General features: G+C 39.3%; 1 protein-coding gene across 2 annotated transcripts in view; it reads left to right on the top strand.

Moving 5' to 3' along the window:
• cyfip1 (cytoplasmic FMR1 interacting protein 1) overlaps nt 1-14,466 on the top strand; it is a 155,384-nt gene that overhangs the window by 119,641 nt on the left and 21,277 nt on the right. For both annotated transcript variants that reach the window (XM_063054534.1, XM_063054535.1), the window contains exons 24-27: nt 66-153; nt 5,602-5,745; nt 7,811-7,901; nt 14,015-14,145. In XM_063054534.1, the coding sequence (XP_062910604.1) occupies nt 66-153; nt 5,602-5,745; nt 7,811-7,901; nt 14,015-14,145 (454 nt within the window). The remainder of the gene's footprint in view (nt 1-65; nt 154-5,601; nt 5,746-7,810; nt 7,902-14,014; nt 14,146-14,466) is intronic.

Below are 14,466 nucleotides of genomic sequence, written 5' to 3'. Positions count from 1 at the left end.
AAATAAAAGTAAAATTAATATTTACAATCAATAAAATATGTCTTTCATTATTCTTAATTTCACAGGTTTGTGCGTACTGTTCTGCCCTTCTCTCAAGAGTTTCAGAGAGATAAGCAACCAAATGCACATCCACAGTACTTGTATGGAACCAAGGTTAGCACTATCTGCAACATGTTTTCTTTCTGTAATTAAAGTTTTCAAGTTGTAATCGGATTACTAAAGAGTTGTTTCTCTATTTAATAGAGAATTTCTTCCATCTTGCTGAGGATCTTAACAAACCAGACAGGATCACAACTTATTGTTGAATATTCAAAAGAACAGTCTAAATGAAATCCTGGAGCTTCATTTTGCAGGAAAATTGAACATTTTAAAAAAATTTCTGTTAGTGGATCACTGCAGCAGTACTCAGAGAAAATAAAAAGGTGCACAGGAAAGTAAAAATAAATTCCAATAATCTTGAAATCCCAACTGTTAGTCACTTAATTCACCACCAGATGTTTTCTAGGCTCCTTGAATCTCACCAGAGCTGCAATTCTTCAGCATCTTTGAAATTTAGTCATTTCACTGGAAATTTACTGTAGTATTCTGTAATATCTTGTAAAAAAAAAGCTAATTTAAAGTTGTGTTTGGTAGCAACCGGAGCAACATTAAGAGTCCAGGAAATCTGGCTGACTAACACCACCAAAAGTCCTGAGTTTGTTGAATTATCAGATCTTCCCTTTATTTTGCAATGTAAACTATGCATGAATAAGAAATAGACTCCTCTAATTGTCTTTCTGATTCTCATTCTTGCCTTGCCTGTGTTTTGTTTTCCAGTGTGGTATATTTTTGTTTTGTCTTTCTTTTTCTTCTCCTTTCATTATTTCTGGCTGTTTCCAACTTGACTATAACCTGGATTGACGTAGCACATTTAAAATGGCAAAACATCTAAAGGCACTTCACAGAAGCATTAACAGGTAAAGCTTGGCACTGAGCCACATAAGGAGAATTGGTGACTTAAAAACGTGGTCATAGCCATAGGTTTAAGGAGGCTTTAAAAGAGAAAAAGGAAGTAGAAAGGTAGAGTGATTGAATGTGTGAATTCCAGCCTTGAGCCTTGCACTATCCCTTTGTTCTTCTATAAACTACTTAAATAACACTTGAAACTCAAAAATCTGCAGATGCTGGAAGTCTAGCATAAAACAGTTTTCAAGGGGGGAAAAGTTAATACTTCCTTTCAAAGACCCTTAATCAGAAATGGAAACCGGAGAAAATAAGTTGCAAAGATGGAGGTAGGATGGGAGGGAAGAGAACAGACAGCTTTTGTATCTCTTGCAGCTGCATGGGCATGTGTTGTGAATATAGGTGGAAATAGAACTGTGACCAGGTAACGTAAAACAGTGGGCTGTTTGGAATGCAGGGAAAAGAAAATGCATCTGGTGCTGGAATCTTTCTTTCTTTTTCAATCTTTTTATTAATTTCGAAATATAGAAACAAAACATAATAATAATACAAATAGTAGGAGATATATTTTACACTTAAGAAAAGTAATTGTAAAATCAAATAGGGTAAGTTAACTAAGCTCCCAAACATGTAGAACTGACGATGGATAATACAAATAAAAAAAAACTGGAAAAAAACACGAAAAAGAAAAAAAACAAAAAAAAAACCCATCCCCAAAGAAAAACAAAATTAATCAACTAAACTAAAAGACTTGGGCAAAACTAACAACTTAAAAATGGAAAAGAAGAAAACCTTAGTGTCGACGACTCCATTCCCCTCCAACAACAGTACAGAGAGATAAAACAAGTTTGGAAATGATCAAATTGCATCAAATGAAAATGCTGAATGAATGGCCTCCAAGTTTTTTCAAACTTAATGGAAGGGTCATAAACTGCACTTCTAATTTTCTCCAAATTCAAACACACCATAGTTTGTGAAAACCAATGAAATACCTTAGGAGGGTTAATCTCTTTCCAATTCAACAAAATGGACCTTCTAGCCATTAAAGTAAGAAATGCAATCATCCTTCGCTGGAATCTTATCAAAGCTGCTGAGAGTATTTGAAGTTATCCCATCTTTGAGCATATTCTTGCATCCTATTTCATTTCATCATTCCATAGAGGCTAGTCCCATTGTGACTCTGATTAAGTTTTCCATCTCCAGCCACACCTCTTTTCACACAATTTTCCCGTACAGCTACAGAGAATGTACACGTACTTTTTAACTTTGTTCATTGCTGTCATCCGGGGGACACAATCCATACAGATAAATAAACAAATTCACTTGCACTTCTTCCAGTCTTGCATTAGGTATTTGGTTGTCACAATGTGGTCTCTTGTACGACAAAGAAACCAAGTATAGACCAGCTGACTGCTTTGCAGAACAATTACCTTCAATCCATAAAAATAACCCAGAGTTTCTAGTTGTTAGTTCTCCATCCTGCTCTAAGCCTGCCCTGTTTGTCTTTGCAGGCCTAATGTAAGCTAAAAACAAAAAAACATGTTTTATCTCAGCATGTTACAGTCTTCAGAATTTAATATTGAACTCAATAATTTCAGCTGACAACCTTTCCTATTTTTATTAGATCCATACAGCACAAAAACAGGCCCAACTGGTCCATGCCATCTAGATACTCATTTAAGCTAGTCCCCTTTGCCTGCTTTTGGCCCATATCCAGCTAAACCAGGGGTTCACAACCTGGGGTCCATGGATCCCTTATTTAATGGTATTGGTCCATGACATAAAGCAGGTTGGAAACCCCTACACTAAACCTTTCTTATCCATAGAACTACTCAAGTGCATTGTAAATGTTATTAAGGTACCTGTCTCGACCAGTTTCTCTAGCAGTTCGTTCTGAATACTGACTTTTCTCTGGGGGAAGAAACATTGCCTCTCAGGTTTCTCTCGGCTTTGACCTATGTCCTCTAATTCTTGATTCCTCAACTCTGGGGAAAAGACTGCACATTCACCCAATGTGTGCCCCTCATAATATTATACACCTCTATAAGATCACCCCTCATTCTCCTAATAAAGCTGTAACCTGCTTAGCTTCTCGCCACGATTCAGTCCCTCCAGTGCTGTCAGCGTCCTCGTAAATCACCTCTGCACTGTTTCTTCTTGTCGTCTTTGTGCATTTCCTGTATTTTGTTTCAGTTTCCAGCATCTCTTCACTTACACGATTTCATCATGCTCTTGTGTTTTTAATTTCTCTGTAACTGCTACCATTCGTCTAACTAGATGGTGTAGAAAGTATTGTGTCACGTGGACAACCTTGGTCTTCACTCTATCACAGACATTCCCTTTATTTTCTCTCACAATAATGCTGACAAGTAAGTAGGAACAGAGTGGGGCCTTTAAGTCTGCATTGCCAGTCAGTGTGATCAAAGCTAAGCTGCTTCTCTTGTCAGTTTCAGGTAACTTTCAATACCCTACTTCAAGAATATATCTATCTCATCTTTAAACAGTGACTTATCTTCTGGGGTTGAGAATTCCATGGATTCTCCACCCTCCATGAGAAGAAATTCCCAAGTACCCCAGTTTTAAATTATTGCTTTCTATTTTATCCTTGTGTTTGAGTCCCAGTAGTGAAAATATCTCCATCTGCCTTATTATGCCCCCTTAAAATTACTTGTTTTTCAATAAGGTTTACTTCTCATTCTTCAAAGAATACTCTTTGAGCTGTCTGTGAAGGATCAGCACTTCATCTCAGAAATTAATCTAGTGAATCACTTCTAAACTGCTTCCAATGGTAGTATATCTATCTTTAAATAAGGGGACTAAGTCTGTATCTGGTACTGCTGGTACAGCCTTACTCCCTAACCCTTATAATATTTGTCTCTGAAAACCCCAACTCTATAGCATTGAAAGCAAATGTGCCATTTGCCTTACAATACTTGATGCACCCACGTACTAATGTTTTGTGTTTTATGTTCCAGCACACTGGATTTCTCTCCATTTTGATAATAGTCTGCTTTTTGATTCCTCCAATCAAAGTACATAACCTCACAATTTAAAATCAGCAGCTTCCAACTCTTTTTTCCCCAGTATGGTAACCAGTCTTCATGTTAACATATATTTCCTCAGTGCTGTGAGCTCTTATGCTCTAGCAATGTGGCACGTTGAATGCCATATGGAAATCCAAATAGACTATATCCACATGTTCCTTTATTTCACATCTGCTTGCTATAACTTCCAGTAAGTTTGTCAAACATGGTTTTCTTTTCATAAAATCTTGTCGATTTGGTTCAGATGCATGAAGCATTTTTTCTCTCTAGCCCACCTCCACACAGCAACTTAAAATGCACATTTTTTTTCACCTCCAGTTTTGAGGACGATTTGTGGATCTAACACTTCCTCTCTCCAGAGAAAGCAGACTAACCTGTTGTGTATTTTCAGCACATTGTTTTTCCCTGCCTTGTAAATAATTGGCCTGTGGCTTGCAGCATCTCACTGTCTTCCATGACTTAGTCTCCATTCACCACATAATCACTAAGCAAATGTGTGGTTAATGAATTATTTGCCACACAGTCACGTTTGTGCATGGTACCTAGCAGTCTGCAGTTGTACTCAGACGGTGAAACTCCAAGACCTCAAGATAAGACTGTGGAGAGGCAGGATTGGATATACTATTTAGTTTAACTAATATGTATATTTTTCTCTTGCACCTTTCTAGCTTAGTTGGAGAGCTATTCCTCACATAAACTCTTTCTCCTATCTTTAAAAATCTTCCACCAGGATCCCTCTCTCTGACCACTTACATTCTGTAGGCATTTTATTGGAAACTGCTCATCTGTCTAATCACTCTACCACTTTTCTGTCTGGTTTGCCGTATCATATTCAATGATATGACAGACTAGATGCGAATTTGTTTAATCTTAAAAGTTTCTGCAATTCAGTACAGTCATTCTCTGGACGATTACATTTTCTGAAATTGAAAGATCTATTGATCATTGCCCCAGTTTAGATTTAGCTTGATCTTTGAGCAGACTGTTTTGAATGCACTAAGCTAACAAAGACATGATTTATTGTTTCATCTTACAGAAGTTATATCCAGCATCTTACCATTCCTTGAACGCAGCACCTCAGTGTCACTTTCTAAATCATGTATTGCAGTCTTTGAAGTTAGTTTGAATTAATCCGTTTTTGACTTGAACACCCTAGATTCCACCACTGAACTCTGGGAAAGCTTGAAAATGTAATTTCCATGGCAGCCATTCTGGTCTCCCAGGCAGAGGTTGCTATTGAAACATATTTTGGGCTGTCTGGTGCTGTGAATTTTGTTAACACTTCCTCAACTAATTTTCCATTGACTCGTAGACGACATTAATTTGTTTGTTCCCTTGGTGCAGTTTAAATCAGTATTATTAAAAACCAACACGTCATCCACAATGGCACCTTGCATTCAATTGTTAGAATGCACATGTTTGCTGTTATTAACAGAAGTACATTGAATAGAAAATATTTTTGGGAGATCGTGTAAGATGAAAAGGAATTCCACCTTCCGAATTCCAGATACTGTGAAAATTAACAGCTATAGTTTATTTGCATGACAAAGGAGCTTATATTTTACTTCGGTCATAATAAATCTCCATATAACTATTTTCATTGCTTCGTTTATAGGCACTGAACTTGGCGTACAATACCATTTACAGCAACTACAAAAATTTTGTGGGTCCTCCTCATTTTCGAGCAATTTGCAAGCTCCTAGGCTACCAGGGAATTGCCGTGGTAATGGAAGAACTGCTGAAAGTTGTTAAGAGCCTGGTAGGTATCTTTCATATATTTGCCTTTTGGACAGCTATTTAACTGTTACTTTTGAAAATTTGTTGCTTGTATCTGTAAACTGAAAGAAAGTTTGCAAAATAGTGTACAAATTTTTTTAAAAATTAGATTTATTTGTCACATGTGCGCCGAAACAGTGAAATTTGTCATTTATGTCAGCAACCAATACAGTCCGGGGATGTGCTGGGGACAGACTGCAATTGTCGCTGTACTTCCGGCACCAATATAGTGTAATGCCCTGGTTCATATTTTTACTGTTGTGCTGTATGTATTTCATTTTGGCAGTTCTATAAGAGCAGTCTGTTCTGTTTTCATACTCGTTTGGGTTACTGTTGAAGATGAGAATGAGGAGAAATGTGTGCCATCCAATTAGGATGGTCAGATTAAGAGGAGGTTTTTCTGGTGAGGGACACTAAGGTTGGGCTTGTGGCTTTTGTTCGAGAGGGGATGAAGAGAGAGGACACTGGGGAGAACCGGTCGTAGCATACAATCCAGTTGGAGATCTGTTTGTTTGAGATGGATTGCAAGCAGCGGTCGGAATGTAGTGTCTGCTTTCACATTGACCGAGGGCCCAGCGCGTGAGTGACAGAGAAGTTCAAGATGAGATCCAGCTTGTGCGCATTTGACTGTTTAATTAGGATGGGCCCTTTTTGTTATTCTTTACCTTTAGTTAAGGTTCATAAATATAATTCTTTTAATCTTATGCAGTGTACTGCCTGTTATTCCGTGGCATTAATTTGTAACGGGGTAGCAAATGACACAGCATCCACAGACACCGGGGTTTGGGGTGGGATTGAACGCGCCTCAATGTCACGAGTTTGGCAGGGTTGGAAGTTGTCATCCCTAGATTTATGCAGTCAAGGAAACCAGGGTGTTTCGATAGCATTCCCACAACTTACTAACCTTAACCCATACGTCTTTGGAATGTGGGAGGAAACTGGAGCACCCGGAAGAAACCCCCATGGTCACAGGCAGAACACAAACTCATTACGGTCAGCGGCAGAATTGAACCTAGATCACTGGTGTTTTGCTACCATATGCTTTGTCAGTTGAGGCCTGTTTATTTTGTTTTTGTCAAGAACCATAAGATTGTTTTCCCAGGTTGCAAAGAGTGGGTAGACTATTATCCAAATGCAACAACAGACCAAAATCTAGCAATTAAAAAAAATTTATTTTGAGAGTTCATATATTTCTAAATTATAGTAAAAGTTTGAATCAGAACAATGATATTGGATTAGGGGGAAAGGGCTAACTGGCTGCGTAACATTTTACAAACCTAAATATCAAATACAGCTGCAAATTACCCAGTGGTGAGTATTGGCTTTCAGTGTGAAATTTGCTGAATTGCGCATCATTTTGATATAGGTAAAATTCTAAAGAGGAAGAAATGCTGTATAAAATATCTGATCTTCTGTGTTGTAACATTTATGATGGTACTGGTACATCATCCCAGAGTTTGTTTTTGACAATTTCTGTATTTATTTTAGTTAGAAAATTTGTATGTTGATTTAGATACAGCAAGTTCTGTTTTGAGATATTGGTATGATAATACATTGAAAATAGAGTAGTTGAGTGTGAACTGTCAATATGATTTTTGCAGAAGTGCAGTTTGTCAGGACAAATGTGATATCTTCACATCATGTTTAAAACAATTCTGACATTTCTAATATTACATTTATAATTTTTTGATAGCCTGTGTGACAGCCTCAAGACCATGTATTAGCAAGGTGCTGAGAGAATGATCTGAGCTGGATGATCAGCCATGATCATACTGAATGGCGGTGCAGGCTCGAAGGGCCGAATGGCCTACTCCTGCACCTATTTTCTATGTTTCTAGAATGGTGTGGCAAAGAAAATGTTTGTATCTGAAAGTTGACACCAGGACTCAAAATTCTGTGCGCAGATTGAGAAATACAGTACAAAATGTAGCTGTTTTAGAGTGTTGAGCTTTTTTGGCTGGTAGCCAAGGCCCATTGGAAACACATGTTTAATTATAAAATGCTGTGACACTGGTGAATCATTGTTGTTTTTGTATTCTTAATTTCAGCTGCAAGGAACCATTTTGCAGTATGTAAAGACTTTAATGGAAGTGATGCCTAAAATCTGCCGTTTACCCAGACATGAATATGGCTCCCCAGGTTAGTAATACTAATAGACTCTCTAAATTCATAGAGAAATATCTGTTACTAAAGATTAAGTTGTGCAACATGGAAGATAAACACCTGTTGTTCCTTATTAAATAAAATTAGTAGATCAGTTTCTTAATTCTCTTCCCTTGAAGTAGATTCTTTGGGAATACATGGTGATGAGCAGGCTATTTGGTTAAACAAGTCCAAGGTGGTGGTCATGCTTTATTAAAGCATCCTCCCAACTTTTATAGTGTAACTCATAGCATAATCTTCTCCCTCATGAGTCTTTCCAATTTCCCCTACATGCTATAATGCTGAAAGATGCTGGAAATCTGAAATGAAACAGAAAAGGCTGCCAATATGCAATGCTGCAGATCGGACAACAGTCAAATAGCCAAACAAATTACTTGTGGGAAATTGTGCTGAGCTTGAATGTGGACCAGATGATTTACTTGACTAGCCAAATGATGCAGTGAGTTAAGGCAGAATACAGTACTGTGGTTAGGGGAATTAATTTGTGCTGCCGGCTTGCTTTCAGATTACTAGCACTGATTCCTGCAGCTGGCTTCTGAGACCTTCCGGTGATATTCAGTAATAGTAACTGGTGCTTCCAGTTCTTTTTCCAAGGAAATGAGTATGTTTCCACTCACTATTTTGTTACTGGGCAAGTTTAGTAACTGAGCAAGGTAATGATTGAAAAAACTCAATGCTAATGCATAATATATAGCATTGCAGAAAGCTACACTACACAGAAACAGAAGATTTGGCGTAACCAGTTCATACCAGCACTGATGCTCCATCCAAGCCTCCATTTTCCATCACTAAAGCTATTAGTGCAACCTCTGTTCTCTTCATCCGCATATGCACGTCCATCTTCCCCTTCAGTGTACCTATGCTATTCACTTGTGATTGTCCGTGAGCTCCATTTGGTAAAAATAATGCATATTTTGAACTAGCCCAGCTACATTCCTCTGAGGATAGTTGTAGCCTTTGTCATTAACATTGCAAGTATTGGTTAGGGTTAAGAATGAATTATTGCATTCCTAATTCCCTAAATTTTGTTTTTAATAGGGTGCAAGTTCAATTAATTGAATTGTAAATTAATACAACTATTTTTTCAGTCATGTACATAAGTCTACCAATAAAATTCTAACTCCCTTATTTTGATCATTTATTCACTGCCTGATTTGAGACCAAATTTTCTGTGACAAAATCCTAGCCCTATTTAACATAAGATTGTTCTGTTATAGCTCAATATAACTTGAGAATTATTTCTATTAATGTTAGCTACAATAGAGTTAATAGTTATAATAACTCCATAAAGTGATAAGCTCCATTCTTGTCACATTGGATACTCATCAATATGCTTAGCACTCTGTCATGCACACACCTAGAAAACAAGGACACGTGTCAGAACGCTGTTTCTAGGTTATCACCGCTATTATCCCACAGACCTTGGTGAACAAACTCCTACTCCTCAGTCTAAATGTATCATTGTTCAGTAGTTCAATATTCAATAGTTCCATTTGATATCAGAGAATGTAAATAATATACAACCTGAAATTCTTGTTCTGCGCAGATATCCACAAGAACAGAAGAGTCCCTCCAAAGAATAAGTGACAGTAAAATCATTAGAACCCCAAAACACCCCCCTACTCCCCCCTCCCCCACATACATAGAAACCTTCAGCACATTACAGGCCCTTCGACCCACAATGTTGTGCTAACCATGTAACCTACTCTAGCAGCTGCCTAGAGTTTCCCTACTCCATAGCCCTCTATTTTTCTAAGCTCCATGTGCCTATCTAAGAGTCTCTCAAAAGACCCTATTGTATCCGTCTCTACCACTGTCCTTGGCAGTGCTTTCTACACACCCACTACTCTGTGTGAAAAACTTACCTCTGGCAACCCCCTTTGTACCTACTTCGAAGCACTTTAAAATATGCCGTCTCATGTTAGCCATTTCAGCCATGGAAGAAAGCCTCTGGCTATCCACATGATCAGTGCCTCTCATCATCTTATACACCTCTATCAGGTCACCTCTCATCCTCCATTGCTCCAAGAAGAAAAGGCCAAAAAAAAGCATCAGCACCCTCCACCAAGCATGCAATAGCAAAGCCCATGATCTGGTCGTTCACCCGACAATTCAACATACCACAAGTTCACTCTCTCCCAAATAAAGGGATAGAGAGGTATCCCCCTTTAACAGTGAGAGGGGAGACCAACAAAAACAAACAACTCACTGATTGTTGGACTTTCTAACCAACAAACCTCAGATAGTCAGGATGCACAACCACTTTCCCCTCCCCATCATCCTCAATACGAGTGCCCTCGCAAGGGTATTTTCTGAGCCCATTGCTGTACACTCTGCTCACACATGATTACACATTGCACAGAGTAATGACATTGTCAAGTTTGTCAATGACACGACAGTGGTGAGGCTCATCGCCAGTAACACTGAGATGACCTACAGAAAGAAGGTGAAAAGGCTCAGGACCTGGTGCCAGACGAATAACCTCTTCCTCAATGTCAGCAGGTCAAAGGAGGTAGTTATTGACTTCAGGAGAACTGGCACCATCCACACCCGCTTTACATCAGTGGCACAGCAATGGGAGCTGCGAGCAGTTTCAAGCTCCTGGACATGCACATTTTGCACAATCTCTCATGATCCTAGAACACATCCTTCACAGTCAAGAAAGCTCACTAATGCCTCTACTTTCTGAGGAGACTGAGGTCCTTTAACATCTGCCAGACGATGCTGAGGATGTTCTATGAGTCTGTGGTGGCCAGTGCTATCATGTTTGCTGTTGTGTGCTGGGGCAGCAGGCTGAGGGTAGCAGACACCAACAGAATCAACAAACTCATTCGTAAGGCCAGTGATGTTGTGGGGATGGAACTGGACTGTCTCATGGTGGTGTCTGAAAAGAGGATGCTGTCCAATTTGCATGCCATCTTGGACAATGTCTCCCATCCACTACATAATGTACTGGGTGGGTACAGGAGTACATTCAGCCAGAGACTCATTCCACCGAGATTCAACACAGAGCGTCATAGGAAGTCATTCCTGCCTGTGGCCATCAAACTTTACAACTCGTCCTTTGGAGGGTCAGACACCCTGAGCCAATAGGCTGGTCCTGGACTTATTTCATAATTTACTGGCATAATTTACATATTACTATTTAACTATTTATGGTTCTATTACTATTTATTATTTATGGTGCAACTGTAACGAAAACCAATTTCCCCCTGGGATCAATAAAGTATGACTATGACTATCATTTATATACAAGCACTCCTGTGCCTAGCATCATTTTATGGACATACACTTCAATCTTTGTGTATAAGCTATTTTTTATTACTATTATTGTGATCTTTATCTTACTATGTATTTTTGTTCTGCATCAGACCTGGAGTAGCAATTATTTCATTCTCCTTTACACTTGTGTACTGGAAATGACATCAAACAGATAGATACTTTATTGATTCCAAAGGAAATTACAGTATCACAGTAGCATTACAAGTGCACAGATATACAAGTATTAGAAAAGTAAGAAAGAATAAAAAGTAAGTTACCACAACTAGAAGGGGTTCATCACTTCCCCAGCTATAGATTGACTCATTATAGAGCCTAGCGGCCGAGGATAAGAATGACCTCATATAGCGCTCTTTGGAGCAGGGCAATTGTCTTAGTCTATAACTAAAAGTGCTCCTCTGTTCAGCCAAGGTGGCACGCAGAGGGTGAAAATCATTGTCGAGAATTGCCAGGATTTTCCATAGGGTCCTTCGTTCTACGATAGCCTCCAGTGTGTCCAGTTTCACTCCTATAACAGAGCCAGCCTTTCTAACTAGTTTATTGAGCCTGTTGGCATCACCTGTGTTGATGCCATTGCCTCAGCTCACCACTACATAGAAGACTGTACTGGCGATAAAAGACTGGTAGAACATGTAAAGGAGAGGCCTGCATACTTCAAAGGACCTCAATCTTCTCAGGAGGTGAAGGCAACTTTAGCCATTCTTGTACACAGTCTCTGTGCTGGTGCTCCACACAAGTCTGTCATCCAGGTGCATCCCTAGATACTCCTAGTCACCACATCCACGTTTTCACCATCAATAGTAACGGAACAGTGCCGACTTAGTCTTCCTAAAGTCCTTTACCATCTCCTTTGTCTTACTGATATTGAGCTGCTGATGATTCCGCTTGTGCCATTTGACAAAGTCCTCCACCAGGGCCCTGTATGCATTCTCCCGTCCTCCCTTTGTACACCAACTTTTGCTGAGTCATCAGAGAATTTCTGCGGATGACATGACTCAGTATTTTATCTAAAGTCCAATGTGTACAGGGTAAACAAGAAAAGAGCCAATACAGTCCTCTGTGGGGCCCCAGTGTTGCTTCTAGCCATGTCTGACACACAGCTTTGAAGCTGCACAAACCATGGTGTGCCAGTCAGGTAGTCCATTATCCAGGATACAATGGAAGTGCCAGTCTGCATTGAATGGAGTAATCTTGAATGAATGAAGTGAACGACTGGCATTCTTTGTTGGTGTCAAAAACAAGAGGAAATGCTGGAAATCCAAGCAACATACAGAAGTGTTTTTATCATTGATTGAAAAGTCATTCAATCCCGAATAATCAACTTCCATCTTTATGTACTTTGTTTCTTTGTGAAAGGAGAATTACATTCAAAGTTGTTTAAATTTATTGTTCTTTTATTGCGGCACAGTCAAACTTTATTTCAGTACCTGATCTGAAGCTCTGTTCTATCGGACCTGCTATCTGATGGAACCACTGTGTGATGGGTTATGTTGTCCCTGTCTATGCTCTGCACACAAGATGATAACCATCATAGAGTATTACAACACAGAAACAGGCCCTTCAACTCATCTAGTCCATGCAGACCTGATCTTCTTCCTGATTCCATCACTACACCTGGACCATATCCCACCTCCCAAACCTCTCATACGATCTGAGAACCCTGTGAAAGTTGGTGGTGGTGTTGGTAGTCTTGGGCTGCAGAATGCTAAGCAGGGCAATGTCAGATGGAATTCAATCCTAATATGAATAGAACATATACCATGAGTGGTTAGACCATAGGGAGTACCGACAAACATATGGATCTTGGTGTACATCCAAGGATCCCTGAAGTAGCACAGGTAAATAGGATCATGAAGAAAGCAAGGAAGATACTTGCAGAGAGAAGAGTATAAGTATAGGAATTCTGGGTTCAACTTAAAAAAATGTTGGTTACCCCACTGCTGAAATATTATGGCTACACCACAGGAAGAATGTGGTTACGCTGGAGAGGATGCAGAGGGGATTGACCAGGATGTTGCCTGGAGTGGAATATTTCAGTTATTAGGAGACTGTAGAGGACGCTAAGGGAGGATCTTGATAGAAAGATGGTTGTCGTATCTGAGTGGCTAAAGCAATAGGTTCAAAACCTATTGATGTTTCCCCACACAGGTTTGAAATCTGACAACTACCTGTTTCCAACATTTTCTATTGAGCAGCAGAGTGGCGCATTGGGAGTCAATAGATTGGATCCTCGGCTCATTATTAAGTGCAGCACAGTAGCAATGTTGCCGTTGTCTGTAAGGACTTTTTATGTTCTCCCTGTGACCATATTGGTTTCCTCTGAGTGCTCTGGTTTCCTCCCACATTCCGAAGATGTTAGTAAATTAATTGGTCACAGGGTGTGATTGGGTGGTGGGGGCTTGTTTTCCAGATGGGCCTGTTACCGTGCTGTATCTTGAAATAAATTTTTAAAAGTATTATGAGAGGCATAGAAGGGGTAAATGGTCATACATTTTTTCCCATGGCAGAAGTGCCTTAAACATAAGTTTAAGGTGAGGATTAAGAAATTTAGAAGGATGAGAGAAAGAAATTTTTCACCCAGGGAGCAGTAATCTGGATCTCATAAACTGAGGAGATAATGCAAACAGATACTCTCACAATGTTTAAAAACTATCTGGATGAGCAGTTGAATCACCAGGGCATAATAGGCTATGGGCAAAATGGTGGTTAATGAGATAACTGTGTATGGGTACTTTCAATATGAACAAAGTAGATTAAGGGTCTTGTTTCTATGTTGTGTGACTCTGACTCAAATTTTTGTTTCTAAACAGGAATTCTGGAATTCTTCCACCACCAGCTAAAAGATATTGTAGAATATGCAGAACTGAAGACTGTATGCTTCCAGAATTTACGAGAAGTTGGAAATGCGGTCCTCTTTTGTCTTCTAATCGAGCAGAGTCTGGTAGGTAGAATTGCTCATTTCTGAAGGACCAGGATTAGTGCACATGCTCAGAGTTCTACACAGCAATCACATTTCAATCCTTTACAATTGTGGCCACGTTGGAACATTTTAATTAACTCCATTAGGTTTATAAAATATCGGCAGGTATTACAAGGACAACTTAATGTACATATAATGAGGCAGGAGGCTATTCAGTCCATTGAATCCAGCGAGGATCCTATTACCCCATTCCTCACTACTTCACTCTAGCTCTTTACTCTGCCCCACATACCCATCAACTTCTTGGTTGTTTGTTTTTGTCACTTATCTACATTAACGTGA

Source organism: Mobula hypostoma, chromosome 7, assembly GCF_963921235.1.
Source record: "Mobula hypostoma chromosome 7, sMobHyp1.1, whole genome shotgun sequence".
NCBI classification, from domain to species: domain Eukaryota; kingdom Metazoa; phylum Chordata; class Chondrichthyes; order Myliobatiformes; family Myliobatidae; genus Mobula; species Mobula hypostoma.
This window is presented reverse-complemented; position numbering and strand designations above follow the sequence as displayed.